At 35.2% G+C, this 14961-nt stretch overlaps 2 protein-coding genes across 6 annotated transcripts; one reads left to right on the top strand and one right to left on the bottom strand.

Annotated features, from left to right (window-relative positions):
* Nucleotides 1–872: 872 nt before the first annotated feature.
* wdr54 (WD repeat domain 54) lies at nucleotides 873–9848 on the bottom strand. Of its 4 annotated transcripts, none has more exons than XM_038269793.1 (10): nucleotides 9687–9848; nucleotides 9242–9498; nucleotides 8227–8289; nucleotides 8023–8089; nucleotides 6895–6951; nucleotides 6695–6822; nucleotides 6434–6534; nucleotides 6092–6254; nucleotides 3737–3811; nucleotides 873–1272 (listed from the first exon to the last, which is right to left on the bottom strand). In XM_038269793.1, the coding sequence occupies exons 2-10, from the start codon at nucleotides 9464–9466 to the stop codon at nucleotides 1141–1143; spliced, it is 1011 nt and encodes a 336-aa protein (XP_038125721.1). In that variant the 5' UTR covers nucleotides 9467–9498; nucleotides 9687–9848; the 3' UTR covers nucleotides 873–1140. The 4 variants fall into 4 exon arrangements, with proteins under 4 accessions (XP_038125721.1, XP_038125720.1, XP_038125723.1 ...); XM_038269792.1 differs by having other exon boundaries at nucleotides 9606–9847; XM_038269795.1 differs by having other exon boundaries at nucleotides 9242–9481; nucleotides 9687–9847.
* On the top strand, nucleotides 9209–13229 carry LOC119773015 (uncharacterized protein C2orf81 homolog). Of its 2 annotated transcripts, XM_038269796.1 has the most exons (5): nucleotides 9209–9406; nucleotides 9817–9936; nucleotides 10932–11178; nucleotides 11360–11590; nucleotides 12494–13229. In XM_038269796.1, the coding sequence occupies exons 3-5, from the start codon at nucleotides 10948–10950 to the stop codon at nucleotides 12854–12856; spliced, it is 825 nt and encodes a 274-aa protein (XP_038125724.1). In that variant the 5' UTR covers nucleotides 9209–9406; nucleotides 9817–9936; nucleotides 10932–10947; the 3' UTR covers nucleotides 12857–13229. The 2 variants fall into 2 exon arrangements, with proteins under 2 accessions (XP_038125724.1, XP_038125725.1); XM_038269797.1 differs by lacking the exon at nucleotides 9817–9936.
* The last annotated feature ends 1732 nt before the right edge of the window (nucleotides 13230–14961 follow it).

The following is a 14961-nucleotide window of genomic DNA, read 5'->3' as shown; positions in this document are numbered from 1 at the left end:
GACGCCCCTGAAAGAGTCCATCACAAACAATACTAGGGAAAAGATATAGGCAGGTAAATTGGGCATTCAATGAGTCCTGTAGTTATACATATATAACACAGGGGCAACATAAGGAAGCATCTCTGCTGTCTCCTTGAACCCCAGTCGGCCTCAGCAGATGGCCGCTCACACCGAGTCTGGTTCTGCTGGAGGTTTCTTCCTGTTAAAAGGAAGTTTTTCCTCTCCACTGTCACTACAAGCATGCTTAGTGTGAGGGATTGCATTCGAGTCAATGAGTCGATTCAATCAGCTGGTTTTCCATAGACAGAAAACTTTGAATCAATTTGACCGTAAGATCTGGTGAACTGTAAAGTGTTGAATAGAAACAGGTGATGTAGCACCTTAGAGAACACCATGCAGCCCCCTTATTCTCATGTAGGGGGCCATATGAGTGGAGTCTGAGTAGCAACTAAGAAGCTTTCCACAATCTTGAAGTTCCCAGGACTGTGGTAGAGGGGCTAACCTTGAAGTAGAGCCAGTTTTGCATATTCCTTCTTTCAACATTTGTAAGGTTCCTGAATGTAGAGTTAAAATCAACAGACATTTTGTTTTAATGAAATCCAGATTGACATGCACATAGAAAATATATTTAAAGGCCACCATTGCCTCCATATTTGCTAATATCAGAAAATGTGAGAACTGTGACCAGGACAGATATCCCATGAGCCAGTCCAATGTGGAATTTCTCATATTCACCTTTTTTCAATTTCAGAACGCCCTCTAGTGGACTTTGTTTGAACTTGTAATAACACTGGCTTGCTTATTTATGTTTGCACCTGAGTGCCATCTACTGTTTAGATGTTTAACTGAAAATGAAAACCAAAACACCAACATAAGTTTTCAAAGATTTTTTTTACTGTTTATTTTATAACAATGAACAAATCTACGCCCGCATAACTTTATACATGAAATATACACACATCTTCAAACACTCTTTGCATTACTGAGCTATTTAGTATTCTGCTTCAGATATTCATCAACAGAACAAACAAACAAAAAAATCACAAAAAGTTGCATTCTAGTGAGCCTATATTCACATGCACTTTATATAAAAATACTACAAATCAAATTCACAAGTATGCATTTAGCCTTTCTGATGGTCTATGACTGTACATACCGAATGATCTCACTCAGATCATAACCTGTCACTGCAAAAGCATAACCGTCTCCGTCACAGAATTTAGCACCGCAAATCTGTGTATCTGTCACACATTCGTTGTGTAAGTGGGCGATCTGCAATGAGTCAAGAAAAAACAAAGTAAGTTTCTAGTTTATAAAGGATGGAAAATTACAAGTGAAAAAATTAAAACAACTCAATAGTAAATAAGAACTGCTTTTATTCATTTTCTGGTCAGATGTTTATATACAGTTAATGTGGGCATGAATGTCACAGTTATTGTGAGCTTTTAAAAATATGTATTTTTCTTTTCTGAAATTGGAATCATAATTTAATAAAACATTTATCACTCTTTTTCAGAGATGGCAAAAGTACTCACTTTCCGTACTTGAGTAAAAGTACAGATACTTGTGTTAAAAAATACTCTGGTAAAAGTGGAAGTACTGATTAAACTTCTTTACTCAAGTAAAAGTAACAAAGCACAGGCTTGTAAATTTACTTAAAGTATAAAAGTAAAAGTAGAAACCACTTTTTTCATGCCATTGCCTACATTTTAAATGGATGTCTGCCAATAGGACTAGATCTCCGTTGTGTTCATTTTCAATCATCTCGTCGTCCATGCTACTATGCTAACGCCACCGCCACCAAGCTGCAATGATTTGCCGCGAATGAATACCGCCGAATCTGTCGATTCATCTTGTAGTGGTGCGTCAAATGCAACGTAGATTCCCATCCAATTAGATTGAATTTGGTATTGATGACATGAAAAATAATAATGGTAACTCCATTGAAATGATTCAAAACTAAAGTAACGAGCCAATTTTTTAAAATGTAAGGAGTAGAAAGTACAGATATTTTTATGTAAAAATGTAAGGAGCAGAAATAAAAAGTAGCCATAAAAATAAGTAGTAAAGTAAAAATATCAGAAAAATCTACTTGAGTACAGTAACGAAGTATTTGTACTTTGTTACTTCCCATCTCTGCTCTTTTTACATGGTAAATCTTTTAAAATATAATCTGCAGAGGTTTCACATAAAAACTAAAGTTTAGATTAAAAAAATACACCTCCACTAATAGTTGGTTATTTCCCCCTTTGAATAGCTTTCATTAAGCAACCAACAAACTTCTAGTACAAAGACGCAGGATGAAGGAGTTTACCCTGCAACTGCATGGTTGGTGCTATGAAGTGTTCATCTTAGTCATTGAGTCCTTGGGCAAGACATTTCACCTGCATCCCCTACTGATGGTACTCAAAGAGCTCGGGGATGTCTGTGTAGAGCAGCCTTGCCCCAGGGTACCTGTGGCTATAGTGTAACTGGCTGCCATCAGTGGGTTAATGATTGAATATTTTTTTCTGTAAAGCATTTTGCAGTCCTCTGACTTAAAAAGGCACTATAGAAGTACAGGCCTTTCACCATAACTTTATTTGAATGTTTGACCACTGCTGTTAGCAGCTTTGGGGTTATTTTGAATTGGCCATGTTACTGCAAAGTTTCGGCTTCTAAACATCTTTCAAAAGCATTAAGTAGGGTTGAGGTCTTAGTTTCTAGGGAGAAACAGACACTCAGCATAATTTACAGTGAACACAGCATTCTACGGAGCTCCTAAAGGGACATGGAGGGAAAAAAGAAACTTTTGTGAGATCTCGCAAAGTTTATTTTTGTCCTCCATGTCCCTTTAGGGGCCCCGTAGGATTGCACACTGACATTGTCTCTCTTCATTCGTGTAATGTCATCTTTTGGAAATTCTCTAGAAATCAAGAACCTCTCCAAATCATCCTCCTTGGTTGTAGCTGACACATGGGCTTATTATCCTCCCATAGCAGTACACTTTGCGCCTCCACTGTTGTGTGTCTGTTTTACTTCCGCTTCGCTGACATGAGAAAACCTTTTGCGACGTTTCACAAAACGTTTTGCGATATCTCGCAAAAGTATTGCGGGAATCTCGCAAAAGTTTATTTTAGGGGCTCCGTAGCATTCCTAGGTTGTGAAGAGTCCTTCAACTTTCTGTCAGCCAATTTATCAAACTGAAGCTTAGTTACAGTCGAGGGGGCATTTATTTTATCCATGGAGGAGGACCCCATCAGTGGCATTAAGTGGTCAAATATCCTGACTACCAGTCTAATATGAGACACTATATATTACTTATGTCAAAGGTTAAACTTGCAAGAGGACATGTATGGTGGGTATACGTATAAAGGTGAGCTTGCATGTATACATTCGATCTCGTATGGTTTAAGGCAGATTTAAATGATTAAAGAAAAGCAGTTCTAATAAATCGTGAAAAGCCCAAAATGAATGACATTCATACCCATGATGAGTTGTGATGAGTGATTACACATACAGGCATATCCAAAAAAAGGAAAATGGTGAAAAGGCTTGATATCATTTCACATATTTAGCTAAATGAACTCAAATATTATATAAATTCATTACTTATAGATGAAACTATTTCAAGCTTTTATTTGTTGTAATGTTGATTATTTTCTGACAGATAATAAGAAAATATTCAAATGTAAGTTTTTCACAAGATTCTGATTTTATAGATATATGTTTGCTAGTTTGTCTCCGGATCCTTTACCTCCACGCTGTTGGTGTCCGTTGTTACAGCCAGATGCCAAACCCTGACAAAGGAATCCTCAGCAGCAGACAAAAGCTAAACCAAAGATAAAGGATGTTTGAGAAAAGCAGGGAAGATAGTATCTTTAAATGACCTTTGAATTGTGAAATTATAAAACAAAGTTTAACTTCAACAAAATGTAGGAACAACTAAGTGGTAAACTAATATGCTTGGTGTCTCTCTGCTGGTGTTCATCAATGCAGCTATTTCCACCCAGTGTTGAGTCCTGCACATTACACAGTTAAAAAGCAAATTTGGTTTAATCCTCTAACAGTATTCTATTCAATTAAATGAAATTGAACATTTAATATTTCTTCTACAAAATCTACTTTACAAAAATATCAATTGGGTGATGATGTAGTATTTGCAGCTTAAGGTATCCAACCCATCAATTAAAGCCACATTAGTGTGAAGCCATTTACACATAACAGGTGTTTTTGTGTATATCTAGTTTTTAAAGCTGATGAACTTGAAATGATTGATTTCTACCTATTTTCCATTCCCAGATTAAATATGATCCCTTGGATTATGTAATTCTACTACAGACTGTTACAGCATGTTTGCCACTTACAGATATTAGATAATTATTTTCCATGGTAAATTTGATTTGATAATATTCTTAATTGAAAACTTAGACTGGACAAAACAGACAAAACACGTGTTTTAAAAAGATAGAAAAGCACTGAAAAAACAACTAAGCATTATCATGTAACTGCTTCTACAGTTTGAAATAGTCTTAATTAGCCTCAATATTCAGGGTTTTTTCCACCTATATGAAGGAGAGAGTCTGGCACCACTGCAACTTCCCCACCTGTTGCTGATTTATTACAATCAGTTGGCTAAAAGAAAGCTAATAAACTTTGTTTTCTCTCAAAAAAGACAAACTGGGCTGTTTTATGACCACCAAACGCACTATACAGTATGGTGTATATGGTGTGAAAATAAAGGAAGTTCAACTTCAAAGCAGAAAGAGTGTTAAACTCCTGACTTTAGGCTTTACTTGTGTCCATAACTTGACTAATTAACCAGCTAATGACAGCTTATTAAACCTGCATCACTTTAAACAAAGCAGTACAGGGAAGATGTGTCATATTCTGCAGCATGAGCATGTTTAATTAACCAAGCTGAGTATTTGGGCATGCTGCAGGTGACCTACAAAGACTACTGGTTAAGACGGGCTAACTGTTTTGGTTCAGCGTATTAAAATGAGCAGATCGCATCTTCTACAGGCAGTTAAGGGTGGTAGTCAAAGAAAGATGAGGTTCTAAGCTAGTAGCTGGAATTAATAATGCTTATTATTATTTCAAAAATAATAAATATAGTACTAAATATTTAAAGAACACTAAACAGGTAGCCAATCTCTAAGTTCTACCATTAACAAAAGTAAAAAAATAAAATATCGGTAACTAAAGTTAAATACTTATTTAACTATTTAAATTTAGTTTTAAAATAACTCTTTGGATATTAATTTTTTTTATATAAAGACACAACAATATTCAATATCAGTCTTTTTTTTTGGAGGGGGGGGGGTTGATTGTATAAAGATTGTCTGCCTTCCCACTCCATTTATTTGTGGTCACACTTTTTCTTCATAAATATTATTCTGCTGTTGTTATTCCTTACAGTTCAAATATATTTTCATAGGCATAGGATCTCTCCATCCTCTGTCACTGTAACAATGCCTCATTTGTGACCACAGATCTTTATGCATGACTTTGTACCTGACTCTCAGAAGTACGGTACTAAAGAAAAAAGACCCCAGTCTCCTATTCAGAAAAATTGCTTTGAACATGTCAACTGTTTATATTTGCATTTTCTTTATACATGAATGTGTGCAGTTTTGTTATTAGAATATGATCTGCACACTGATGAAGGCACACAGGCTGTCGGCTGGATTGCAAATGCAAATCATTTTGCACCTTCTGTAAAGATCTGCTCTGTTTGCACAAACATGTTTGCACCTTTTTTGAGACAGTAAAACTGTCTGGGGAGCAGGCCCTATGCATTAAAACCAAAATATCAAGGAAAAAAATATATACAATCAGAACTGTAATAAATGAGTTATTATCTAAGCAACAGTAGGAATCCAGTTAGACACTATTTCTTTTTTTTAAAGTTTTTATACATATACTGTAACACCATGTCATTAATAATGAAAGTCCCATGTTTGCACAATTTATACAGAGGAAAACATCAGTTACAAATGTTTACTAAAAATCAAATACTACAGTTTTCTCTGTCCATATGTTTGGTACTTCTTTTATTTTGCAATAAATGTGTTGGCCTCATGGATTTCATTTGTTTGATGCAACTTACCAGTCCAGAAAAGGGCGCAATGTCCAGAGAGTATATCCAACGAGCATGAGCATTGACCTCAGCGTGAAGAATGCCCGTAACCGCCTCATAGAGACGAATCTGCCCCGTGCCATATCCTGCCAACACTGTACCTTTCCACAGCTTTACAGACGAGCAGGTTATGCTGAGAGAGAAGAGAAAAAGGTATGATATTATTCAAAAACAAAATTATAGCAGGCATCTTAGTGTAGAGGTAAAAAAAAAACACTGAGTTGTTAAAGTTAGGATTCCATTGAAGGAATGTCATTTAACCCACTTTTATGTCAACTTTTACACAAATACAAAAATAGTTAAGATTCATACTCCAAACCAGGGATCTTGTTAAGAAGTTGAAATTCCTCCCCAGATTTCCACACACACATGTTGCCGCCATCATCCGCAGTGACCAGATTAGCTAAGCACTCCTAAATGGTTGGAGACAGTAACAAGGAGAGCCGGAATTTGTGCTTTCTTAAGTAGTTGTTAGTATTATATAACTAATAAAGTGATTATTAGCTATGTAACTTGTTGAATTAACCCCAAAATAACACATATTTAAAAAGATAAATCAAAGAGATATCATACCTGGCTGCCAGAACACTCTGAAGCAATATCAGTGATAGCCTCCTTGTGCTCCTCCAGTACCTCAGATAGGGTAATGTTGCTCCCTTTACTTGGAACATCAAACACCAGAACTGCTCCTGATGAAACGCCTGAACAACAAAATAACAAGCTTACAGAATCTGATTACTTACCAGTAAATTATACTGAATATTTGAACTTACCGACACATATATAATTGTCAGAGACAGCGGATATTCCTCGAGCAAACACTGCCTGTTCTGAAACAAAATTAATCTCTTTGAGTAGAGTTGACTGGATAATAGTATGAAGGGGTTAGACAGAGAAAGGTATTCACAAAAAAACATTAACTTTTACTTTGACCAAAAAGCCCAAAAAGGACAGTGCTGAAGCAGACATCTGATTCATGAGTGTGATAAAGGGATTGGAAAAAGTCTGTTAAATCAAAGATGCTTAAGATCAACAGGCCCCCAAAAAAGCAGCCAAATGGTCTTTTATATCTTTTATATCAAAATGAATTGGATAAAGAAAACATGGTACGCTGTAGAAAATGTCCTAAAAAGCCATTTTTTGTTGAAATTTATATTCAAACCAATAAATCTAATAAAAGCGGAATACCAAAACCTTTTTTCCATACTCAATTTTACTCTTCTCTAGATCCAAATGACTATGTCCATTTCCGTACCTATTTTCTCATTTATTGCATAAACTAATTTAAACTTAAGTAAACATGTCTGTATGCAAATTTACTTAATTTAAACTTAAGTAAATATGTCTGTATGCAAATTTACAGCAAATGTGCCTAAACATATTCATATAAAAAGAATATTTATTGTTTTTGATGTTAATGAACTCTTTGTGTTTTTCCTAGAAGGTTAAGCTTAAACCCCGGTAGCCAATTAAATGCATTTACAATATAATCCTAATTTAACAAAATGCTATTTTTAAACTGCAGGGGCACTCAATTTTAATCACAATAAATTCAACAAGAGTTAGACACTACATTTCTCATTGGAGTTCTTTAGGTTGTGGTAAAATGCTTGAAGTGGGTTTGTTGCCACACAGAAAGGTAGAGAGAGTAGCAGCTAGCATGCAGATCCATGCATACAAGTAAAAATAGGCATTTTTCCACAAAAAGGCTACAGTAAAGTCCTGCAGCAATGGATTCTGGGCAAGCAAGCTTTTAAAAAACCGAAAGCCTGGGGTGAAACATGTTAAAATTTGGGGTTAGTGCAAAGGAAAATCAAAATAAAATCACAATATTGATTTAAAATAATTGCAAACTTATTTTTTGGCTAAAGTGTTCAGCACTGCATACAATGTACATTTACCTGTGGGTGTTTCAGGAGTGTCCAGTGCATGCCAGTATACCATTATTGAGCCATCAGATTCATACATCTAAAAATCAGATTTATTAAGGAGAGAACTGCTAGTTAAGGTGAATATAATAATTGACACAAGTTCAGCATGAATCAAAACAATAACTAACACATCCTGCACCCAAATTGCATACCAGTGATGGAGACGAGTTTTACCTGTATGCCTTTTTGAGACGACACCACCAACAGCTCACGAAAGGGTAAAACACAGAAAGCAGCCTGTAGTAAGAAAAAAGATAGATACTTGAAATTAAAAGATGTTTGTCGACAATAAAGCCTCACTGAACTGCATTTCCAAAATTCCTAGGATTATCTTTTGTTTACCTTATCAATTGCTTCTTATTATAGGTAGGTTTCAAAATATTCCACAAATAAAGAGAATTGTTTCAAGAAGTAGATAAATCACTGATTCGTTGAATATAAAGAAGCATTGTGTGCTGTAAAATATGACCAAGCATGCAAGAGGAATAACTTTATATCATATAATAAAATACATCAAACCTGACAATATAATGATTTATTTAGATTTTTAAATAAATGAAATTGATGTTAAAGAGTATAAATCTGTAGGCTAAGCATTAAATAAATTGATGGGTCAGAAAGAAGGAACTATTTGAGTTTTAAGAAAGACTGAATGTTTGCTTTCAGTATTCGTTCTACACAGGGATTCTCAATATAATGGCCAAGATTGTTAGTAATATATGTATGTTAGTTACATTTTACTCATCCTAAATGGGAACTAAGAGTCCACTCCAGGCCTTACAATAAAAAAAACAAAAAAACTTTAATGGGACCCACTTGGGTTGAACTGAGCCCAAAAGTATTGTTGGGGAAATAAATATAAGCTGAACTTCAAACTAGTTACCATAAATCAAAAGACAATATGTTTAAAGCCTAATTTTCAGCTCCTTTATCAAGAAAACTGTGGGAAGTAATTGGTTCTGTTGACACAGACCATATGTGTAACAATAAAATAAAATAAAAAGATTTTTTTTTTTAAAAAGCTGTCATATGTGGAAGAACTGTATATACTGTATATATCCTATGCACTTTTTTTAAAGCTGATGTAACGAGCAAATGTCTCCCCTGTGAGATCAATCAATCAATCAATCAATCTGGTCAGTTGCTTAAACGGGGAGAAAAAGCACAGTGAGACCCTGCATGGGCTGACCTGCATGATGAGCGAGGTGCTGGTTGCAACGTTGGGTTCTTTGGACTGCAGCTGACGATGGGAGTAGTTGAGGCCGTCCCAGGACGCGCTGACCATGTTCACAACGTTTGCATGGACTACTGTGAAGTATGTGAGGCGTCTCGGAGCGATGCGCAACACGCTCAGGTTGTTATACAGCGCGGAAGCGCTGTTTTTGATCTGGATACTCTTTTCCTTATGATACATCGTGTTCCCCCAGTCCTTAATAACACAGTTAACTGAAAATGAGGAAGATAAATAACATCACATAATAATAGGTAGTACATTTTGAGGGTGTTAAATGTTTGAGTGGAGTAAACGGCATTGCCATCCATGTTTAGCTTACCAGTTATGTTAGCAACAATTGCTAAAAAAATACCAATAAACGCTAAAAATCTAACATTTAACCGGAAGGCACTGCTCATACCCTTGTTTCGAAAACCTCAGAATTTATTTCCACATTTAGCTGTCATCCTGGAACATATCCCATTAGATATTATAAGCAGAAACCCAGAACAGCCTTTAAGCTAACTAGCAGGATTATGCGTCCTCCGCAGCCATGGAGACAACGCACCTCTGCGTATGATGTCATCCTTGATGCTGAGCAACCGTAGGTTTTCTGGTAAAAAGCGTATCAACGGCTAGACGCGTCGTTGGACTTTTCTGGACTGGTCGAGGTGAATATGAAAAGTATTTCCAGACTTATCTGCCTTGCATTTCCATTAGGAATACCCAATGCAGAAATCTAATCAATCAACAGGATGAATTTTGACTTTATATGGAAACAGAAAACACACTATATAAAGGTAATTTAATTAACAGTTAGACGATGGAGGACTACGAGCTATTGAATTTGACAACACGGACATATAAATAAACCGGCTTCGGTCTTTTTTAACAAATCAAAATAAATTATGGTTCCATATTCCAACTAAGATCTCTTCCTAGATTAGACTTAGACAGATTTTATTTGTCATTTTGTTTACACAAATGTAAAACAAAAAGAAATTTCGTTTGGAACGGCTCTCTGGACAATTTAATCTTTTTAAAAGTGCAGCCTTGAAAAATAGTAAATATATATATATATATATATATATATATATATATATATATACACAGTAATATAAACATATGACTGTAAATTTACAGTTCTAACATTTTCTATATGTCCTATATATGATATATTATATATATAATGATAAAATATATAAAATACAAAACAATAACCCATTTTAACAAAACATTCAGCAGTCTAATGGCAGTGGGGAAGAAAATATTATGGAAAATGTAGATAAATAAATAAGTAGATGTGACTTTGATGTTAAAAAAAAAACTGCCTGTTAAGCTTTCCTTCTTTCACAAGCAGGTTTTATTATATTGGAGATTAATCTATAAACATAATTATAGCCCACACAATACTCCCTTTTGGATTTTCCATTACATAAAAATGAATAATGAATCAATCTTTATATAGATCCACTAGTATAAATGCTTTCTGAAGAGGCTATTTGTCAGTAATAGCTTACTTCTATTTGTGTTGACATTCCAGTATGTTTAATTCATCATAATGCTTTCATCTTCAGTCGAACTACAATAGCGTTTATTACCCATGCATGGTATATGTGGGTGACTTCCATCTGTTTTTAATCCGATTGTTTGTGTTTCATTATAGAACCTTATAAGCCGTGATGTATGGATCTGCTCGGACTCCCAGGCCTGGTAAGAAAAAGGCCAGGCCAACTGACAAGAGGATCCAGTCTCGGAAACCTAAGCAGAAAGATAAAGCTGTTGACAGTAGTTTGGCCCTGAGGGACAATAAGCTGCTCCCGGAAGAGGATATAGAGGATATAGTGAGACAGATAATGGACGAGCTGCTAAGCAATGTGGAAAGGTGTTATGAAGCAGAAATGAAAAGAAAGGTAACAATTCATATTGTTTCAGTACAACCAGTCAGCAACTTAATCTTAACAATACATTTAATACCTGCTTAAAGGTTGTTTTTTAAAAGCTACTTTTAAACTGATCTATTCAGAATTCTTATTCTAATTCTTTGAATATCTCTGTATGTTTTTTTTTTTTTTTTTGCTCTTTTCCATTAAGGTTATACCCTACACTGTATGCTGGGCCAAGAACTACCTCATAAACTCTGTTGAGAGCCAAATCCAACACTTGGATGAAGGGGAGACGCCAGAAGAGTTGTGTGAAACAGAAGACTGTGAGCCTCTGCCAGCTATTCCAGATTGCTGTGCCCAAAGATGTGTGCCAATAATATATGTAGGAACCTATTTCACCTCCCAGCAGGTTTCAACAAATCAGAAGGAGCCAGGAAAGGTGAGACAAGAATTAAATGCCTTAGCTGTAGCATGTAGATGGCTGAAATTTGGCACTGCCTGTTCCCCTAAAAACTCACTCCCTACAGTAAAAGGAGTCGTCAGGGAGGAAGAAGAGGCTGTGTAGAGTTGATAAGAATTTGCAAATTGGGCAATCCTGGAGGCCAGGAAATCTTAAAAAGGATGAAGCTTTACCTTTCAACCGTAAAACGATTCAAAATCCAGGGCGACCACAGAACCGTTTAGATAAAGCAAGCAGCGTTAGAGTTGATTCCTTCCTGCAATCATCTCAATCCTCATCACCATGCAGATGGCAAAACATTGCAACCAGGCCAACAACGACCCTAATGACTCCCCATTACAGAGGCATGGGCCGGTTTTGGGTTAATTTTCAGGCCAATGACGACCTAAACGACTCCCCGTTACAAAGGGGTGGACCTGTTTCAGTTCAATTTGCATATTTTCCAAGTCATAACAAAGCTTTTGTTGGGCTACCCTATAAAGCCTGGAACTCAACACTGCTGCAGATATTTTGTATGGAGAAAGCTTTCTGGATGGGAAGTGAAACATCTTCAAACTTGGAAAAAAAAAATTCAGGGGTTTGTTTTTAACTTTTTTGGAATAGATAAAGCAAACTTCATTGGTTAGAACTGTCTAGTTAAAATCCAAATTCAACATAGAATCACAGTCTCTACCCAAACTGGCTGAGTTTGAGCAATTCTGGAAAAGACCAAACCTAGAAAAACCGCAATATTTCAGATTATTTTATACATATCCTGAAACTGATGTGCCATTTCCTTCCATTTCACTGTTATCCATTACTTTTATCTTGGCCTTTGACATAAAGTCCAAATAACATGACTTTGGGGGATGTTGTGACAAAATGATTATATCTCTCTTTCAGGTCATCAATGACAAGGTTCCAGCTCAGACAGAGCCAGATCATGGTACATGTCCCCCAGCAACTCCTCACCCAAAGAAGACCCCACAAGTGAAGAAAGGCCCCAAATATTCTCCGAGAAAACAACTGACAAAAGCTGTCAGTTCAACGGAGAAAATGGATGTGGGGGGGGAAGATAAAAACAGAGAAAGTGTTGCTTGTAAAGAGGAGACTGCACCAAGATATCCCCCAAAAGAGCCTCAACCAATACCAAAGCTGGATCCGCGGAGTTTGCCTCGACACCGTACTGTTCTGCAATGGGAGGTTTTAGACGATGACCCATCAAAACCCAGACCAAGAAAAACTGGACCAAAATCAAACAAGTAGCAAACTGGGAGCTCCCTCAGAAAACCTTGTTTCTAAGAATTTCTGGGAGAATCTAGAATCTCAACTAGAAAGGTTTTTGAAGAAAAACTGACGACAGCCATGTTGCCATTGATCCGCCACCTCTAGTCAACAATACCCAATACCAGACTTAAGATTAAAGGATGCATATGTCTGCAATGCATACAAAGCAACACTCTAATTCAGGAATGTAGCAAAAGATTTAAGTTTATTTCCCATGACTATGCATGTTATTATAGGGTTATGTTGACTGACAAGTCTGTACATATAGGTCCTTAGACTAAATGTTTCACCTTAAAACATTCATTTTACTTGTTTCAAGAACTATATATATTAAAAAAGGAAAAAAAAAAAACAAAGATTGCTTCTGCAAATTATTGACAGCTTGAATTCTTACACACTGCCTTAAAATGACAGATTTTTTATATATTAAAAAGATCCTAAGATCCTGATAAATTGTTTCAACACTTTCTAACTAAACTGTGAAATGTAGCTAACTGTATTTTACACAATTTAAACCAAGCACATTTTTTGATGGATAAAAGGATAAATGCCAACTTTCCCTTGATAGCGGGCTGTCAGGAGCCAAACCAAAATATTTTCCAATCTGCAGAAATTCCTCACAAGTACTTGTGTTCCAAAAGAAGCTCCTGTATTATTTGTATTTCTGGATAAGAGGGATGAGTGTTTTCTTCCAAAGGAACCATCCAAACCTGGTAGAACATGCTTGGTGCTGATGAAACCACATAAACAACGCTGTGCCTCATAGAAAGGACTATTCATCTGCTGTCAGACAAGATGGCAACAACATTATGGGCTTGGGTTGCTTTTTTTTTTTTTTCAAGGTGAAAGCAATTATAAACAAGTCAGTTTTGATTAAAAGCCAAACCTGTCTTCTGGAAAATTTAGGCTAATCCAAATCCACCTGAATAAAGTGTACATTTAAACTCTCAAAACTGGATAAAACAGAAAATCTTCGAAATGTCGACTAAAAAAGGTGGTGGAAATTATTGAAGAGACTTTTTGATTTGGCAAATAAGAAGCATTCTAAGACACTTTAACCAAGAAAAGATGAAATGCTGTTTTGAATCAAAAGTGTACAAGTGTTACATTATTTTACATTTACATCATTGGGACATTTAAAATTCATTTTGATTTTAACAATGTATAACCAAGATTTTAATTGCTTTAGAATATTTATCATTGCTGTTTTTCTACACAAAATGTTTAAATAATAAACAAAGCTGTGCAAAAAAAACGATTAAAGATTAACGATATTAAAGATTAGTTCCTCTAAAATACATTTATATATATATAAAAAGTTTTTGTTCCTATAAGTAGTATATTAAATATATAGAATTATTGAAATCAATTTATTAAAAATGGACCACTACTTGTAAAAAAAAAAAAAAAAAGTTTCTCTTTTCATACCAAAGCCTCCTATTTTGAGGTTTTCCATGGTTGTTATGTTGTAAAGCAGGGGCCTTCAACGTTTTTCAGGCCAAGGACCCCTAAACTGATGGCGAAATGCAACGGAGTCCCCCTAAATTTATAAATATATATATATATATATACATATATATATATATATATATATATATATATATATATATATATATATATATATATATATATATATATATATATATATATATATATATATATATATTCTGATTTCTGGTGTTGTGAATGAAACGGTGCCCAGCTTGAAAGAGCTCCTGTATGGCTCCTCTCCATTGTTATATTTATTATATTTTATCATTATAAAAAAAAAGTTTTAACTGTAAATTTACAGTCATATGTTATATATATGTATATATATTTTTTTTTCTTTTTTTTTTTTTCAAGGATGCACATTTAAAAAAGATGAAATTGTCCAGAGAGCTGTTTCAAACCAAATTTATTTTTGTTTTACACTGGTGTAAGCAAAATGACAAATAAAATCTGTCTAAGTGTGTCGCTGAATTGCACTGATGACTGAAAGATATCTTCTGCCTCCATTTATCTGTTTACTGCAATGTGTTGAATTCGTGTTAATGTGTATTTAAAGACATTTCAGTTAGTGGGAAAAATTACAAGGGGAATAT

Source organism: Cyprinodon tularosa, unplaced genomic scaffold (genome assembly GCF_016077235.1).
Source record: "Cyprinodon tularosa strain WSP-4 unplaced genomic scaffold, ASM1607723v1 ctg74, whole genome shotgun sequence".
In the NCBI taxonomy this organism is placed as follows: Eukaryota; Metazoa; Chordata; class Actinopteri; order Cyprinodontiformes; family Cyprinodontidae; genus Cyprinodon; species Cyprinodon tularosa.
The sequence above is the reverse complement of the archived record's forward strand: the minus strand, read 5'-3'. Positions and strand labels throughout refer to the sequence as shown.

Bases quoted from the DNA above. Each gene is read 5' to 3' on its own strand.
- wdr54 (XM_038269792.1), bottom strand. From the start codon at position 9,684: ATGAGCAGTGCCTTCCGGTTAAATGTTAGATTTTTAGCGTTTATTGGT. The intron at 8,290-9,241 runs GTCAGCCCATGC...TTCTTACTACAG, and splicing joins GCACCTCGCTCATCATGCAG to GCTGCTTTCTGTGTTTTACC. The intron at 6,535-6,694 runs GTATGATATCTC...CCAACCATTTAG, and splicing joins CAGAGTGTTCTGGCAGCCAG to GAGTGCTTAGCTAATCTGGT.
- LOC119773015 (XM_038269797.1), top strand. From the start codon at position 10,948: ATGTATGGATCTGCTCGGACTCCCAGGCCTGGTAAGAAAAAGGCCAGG. The intron at 11,179-11,359 runs GTAACAATTCAT...TTTTCCATTAAG, and splicing joins AAGCAGAAATGAAAAGAAAG to GTTATACCCTACACTGTATG. The intron at 11,591-12,493 runs GTGAGACAAGAA...TCTCTCTTTCAG, and splicing joins ATCAGAAGGAGCCAGGAAAG to GTCATCAATGACAAGGTTCC.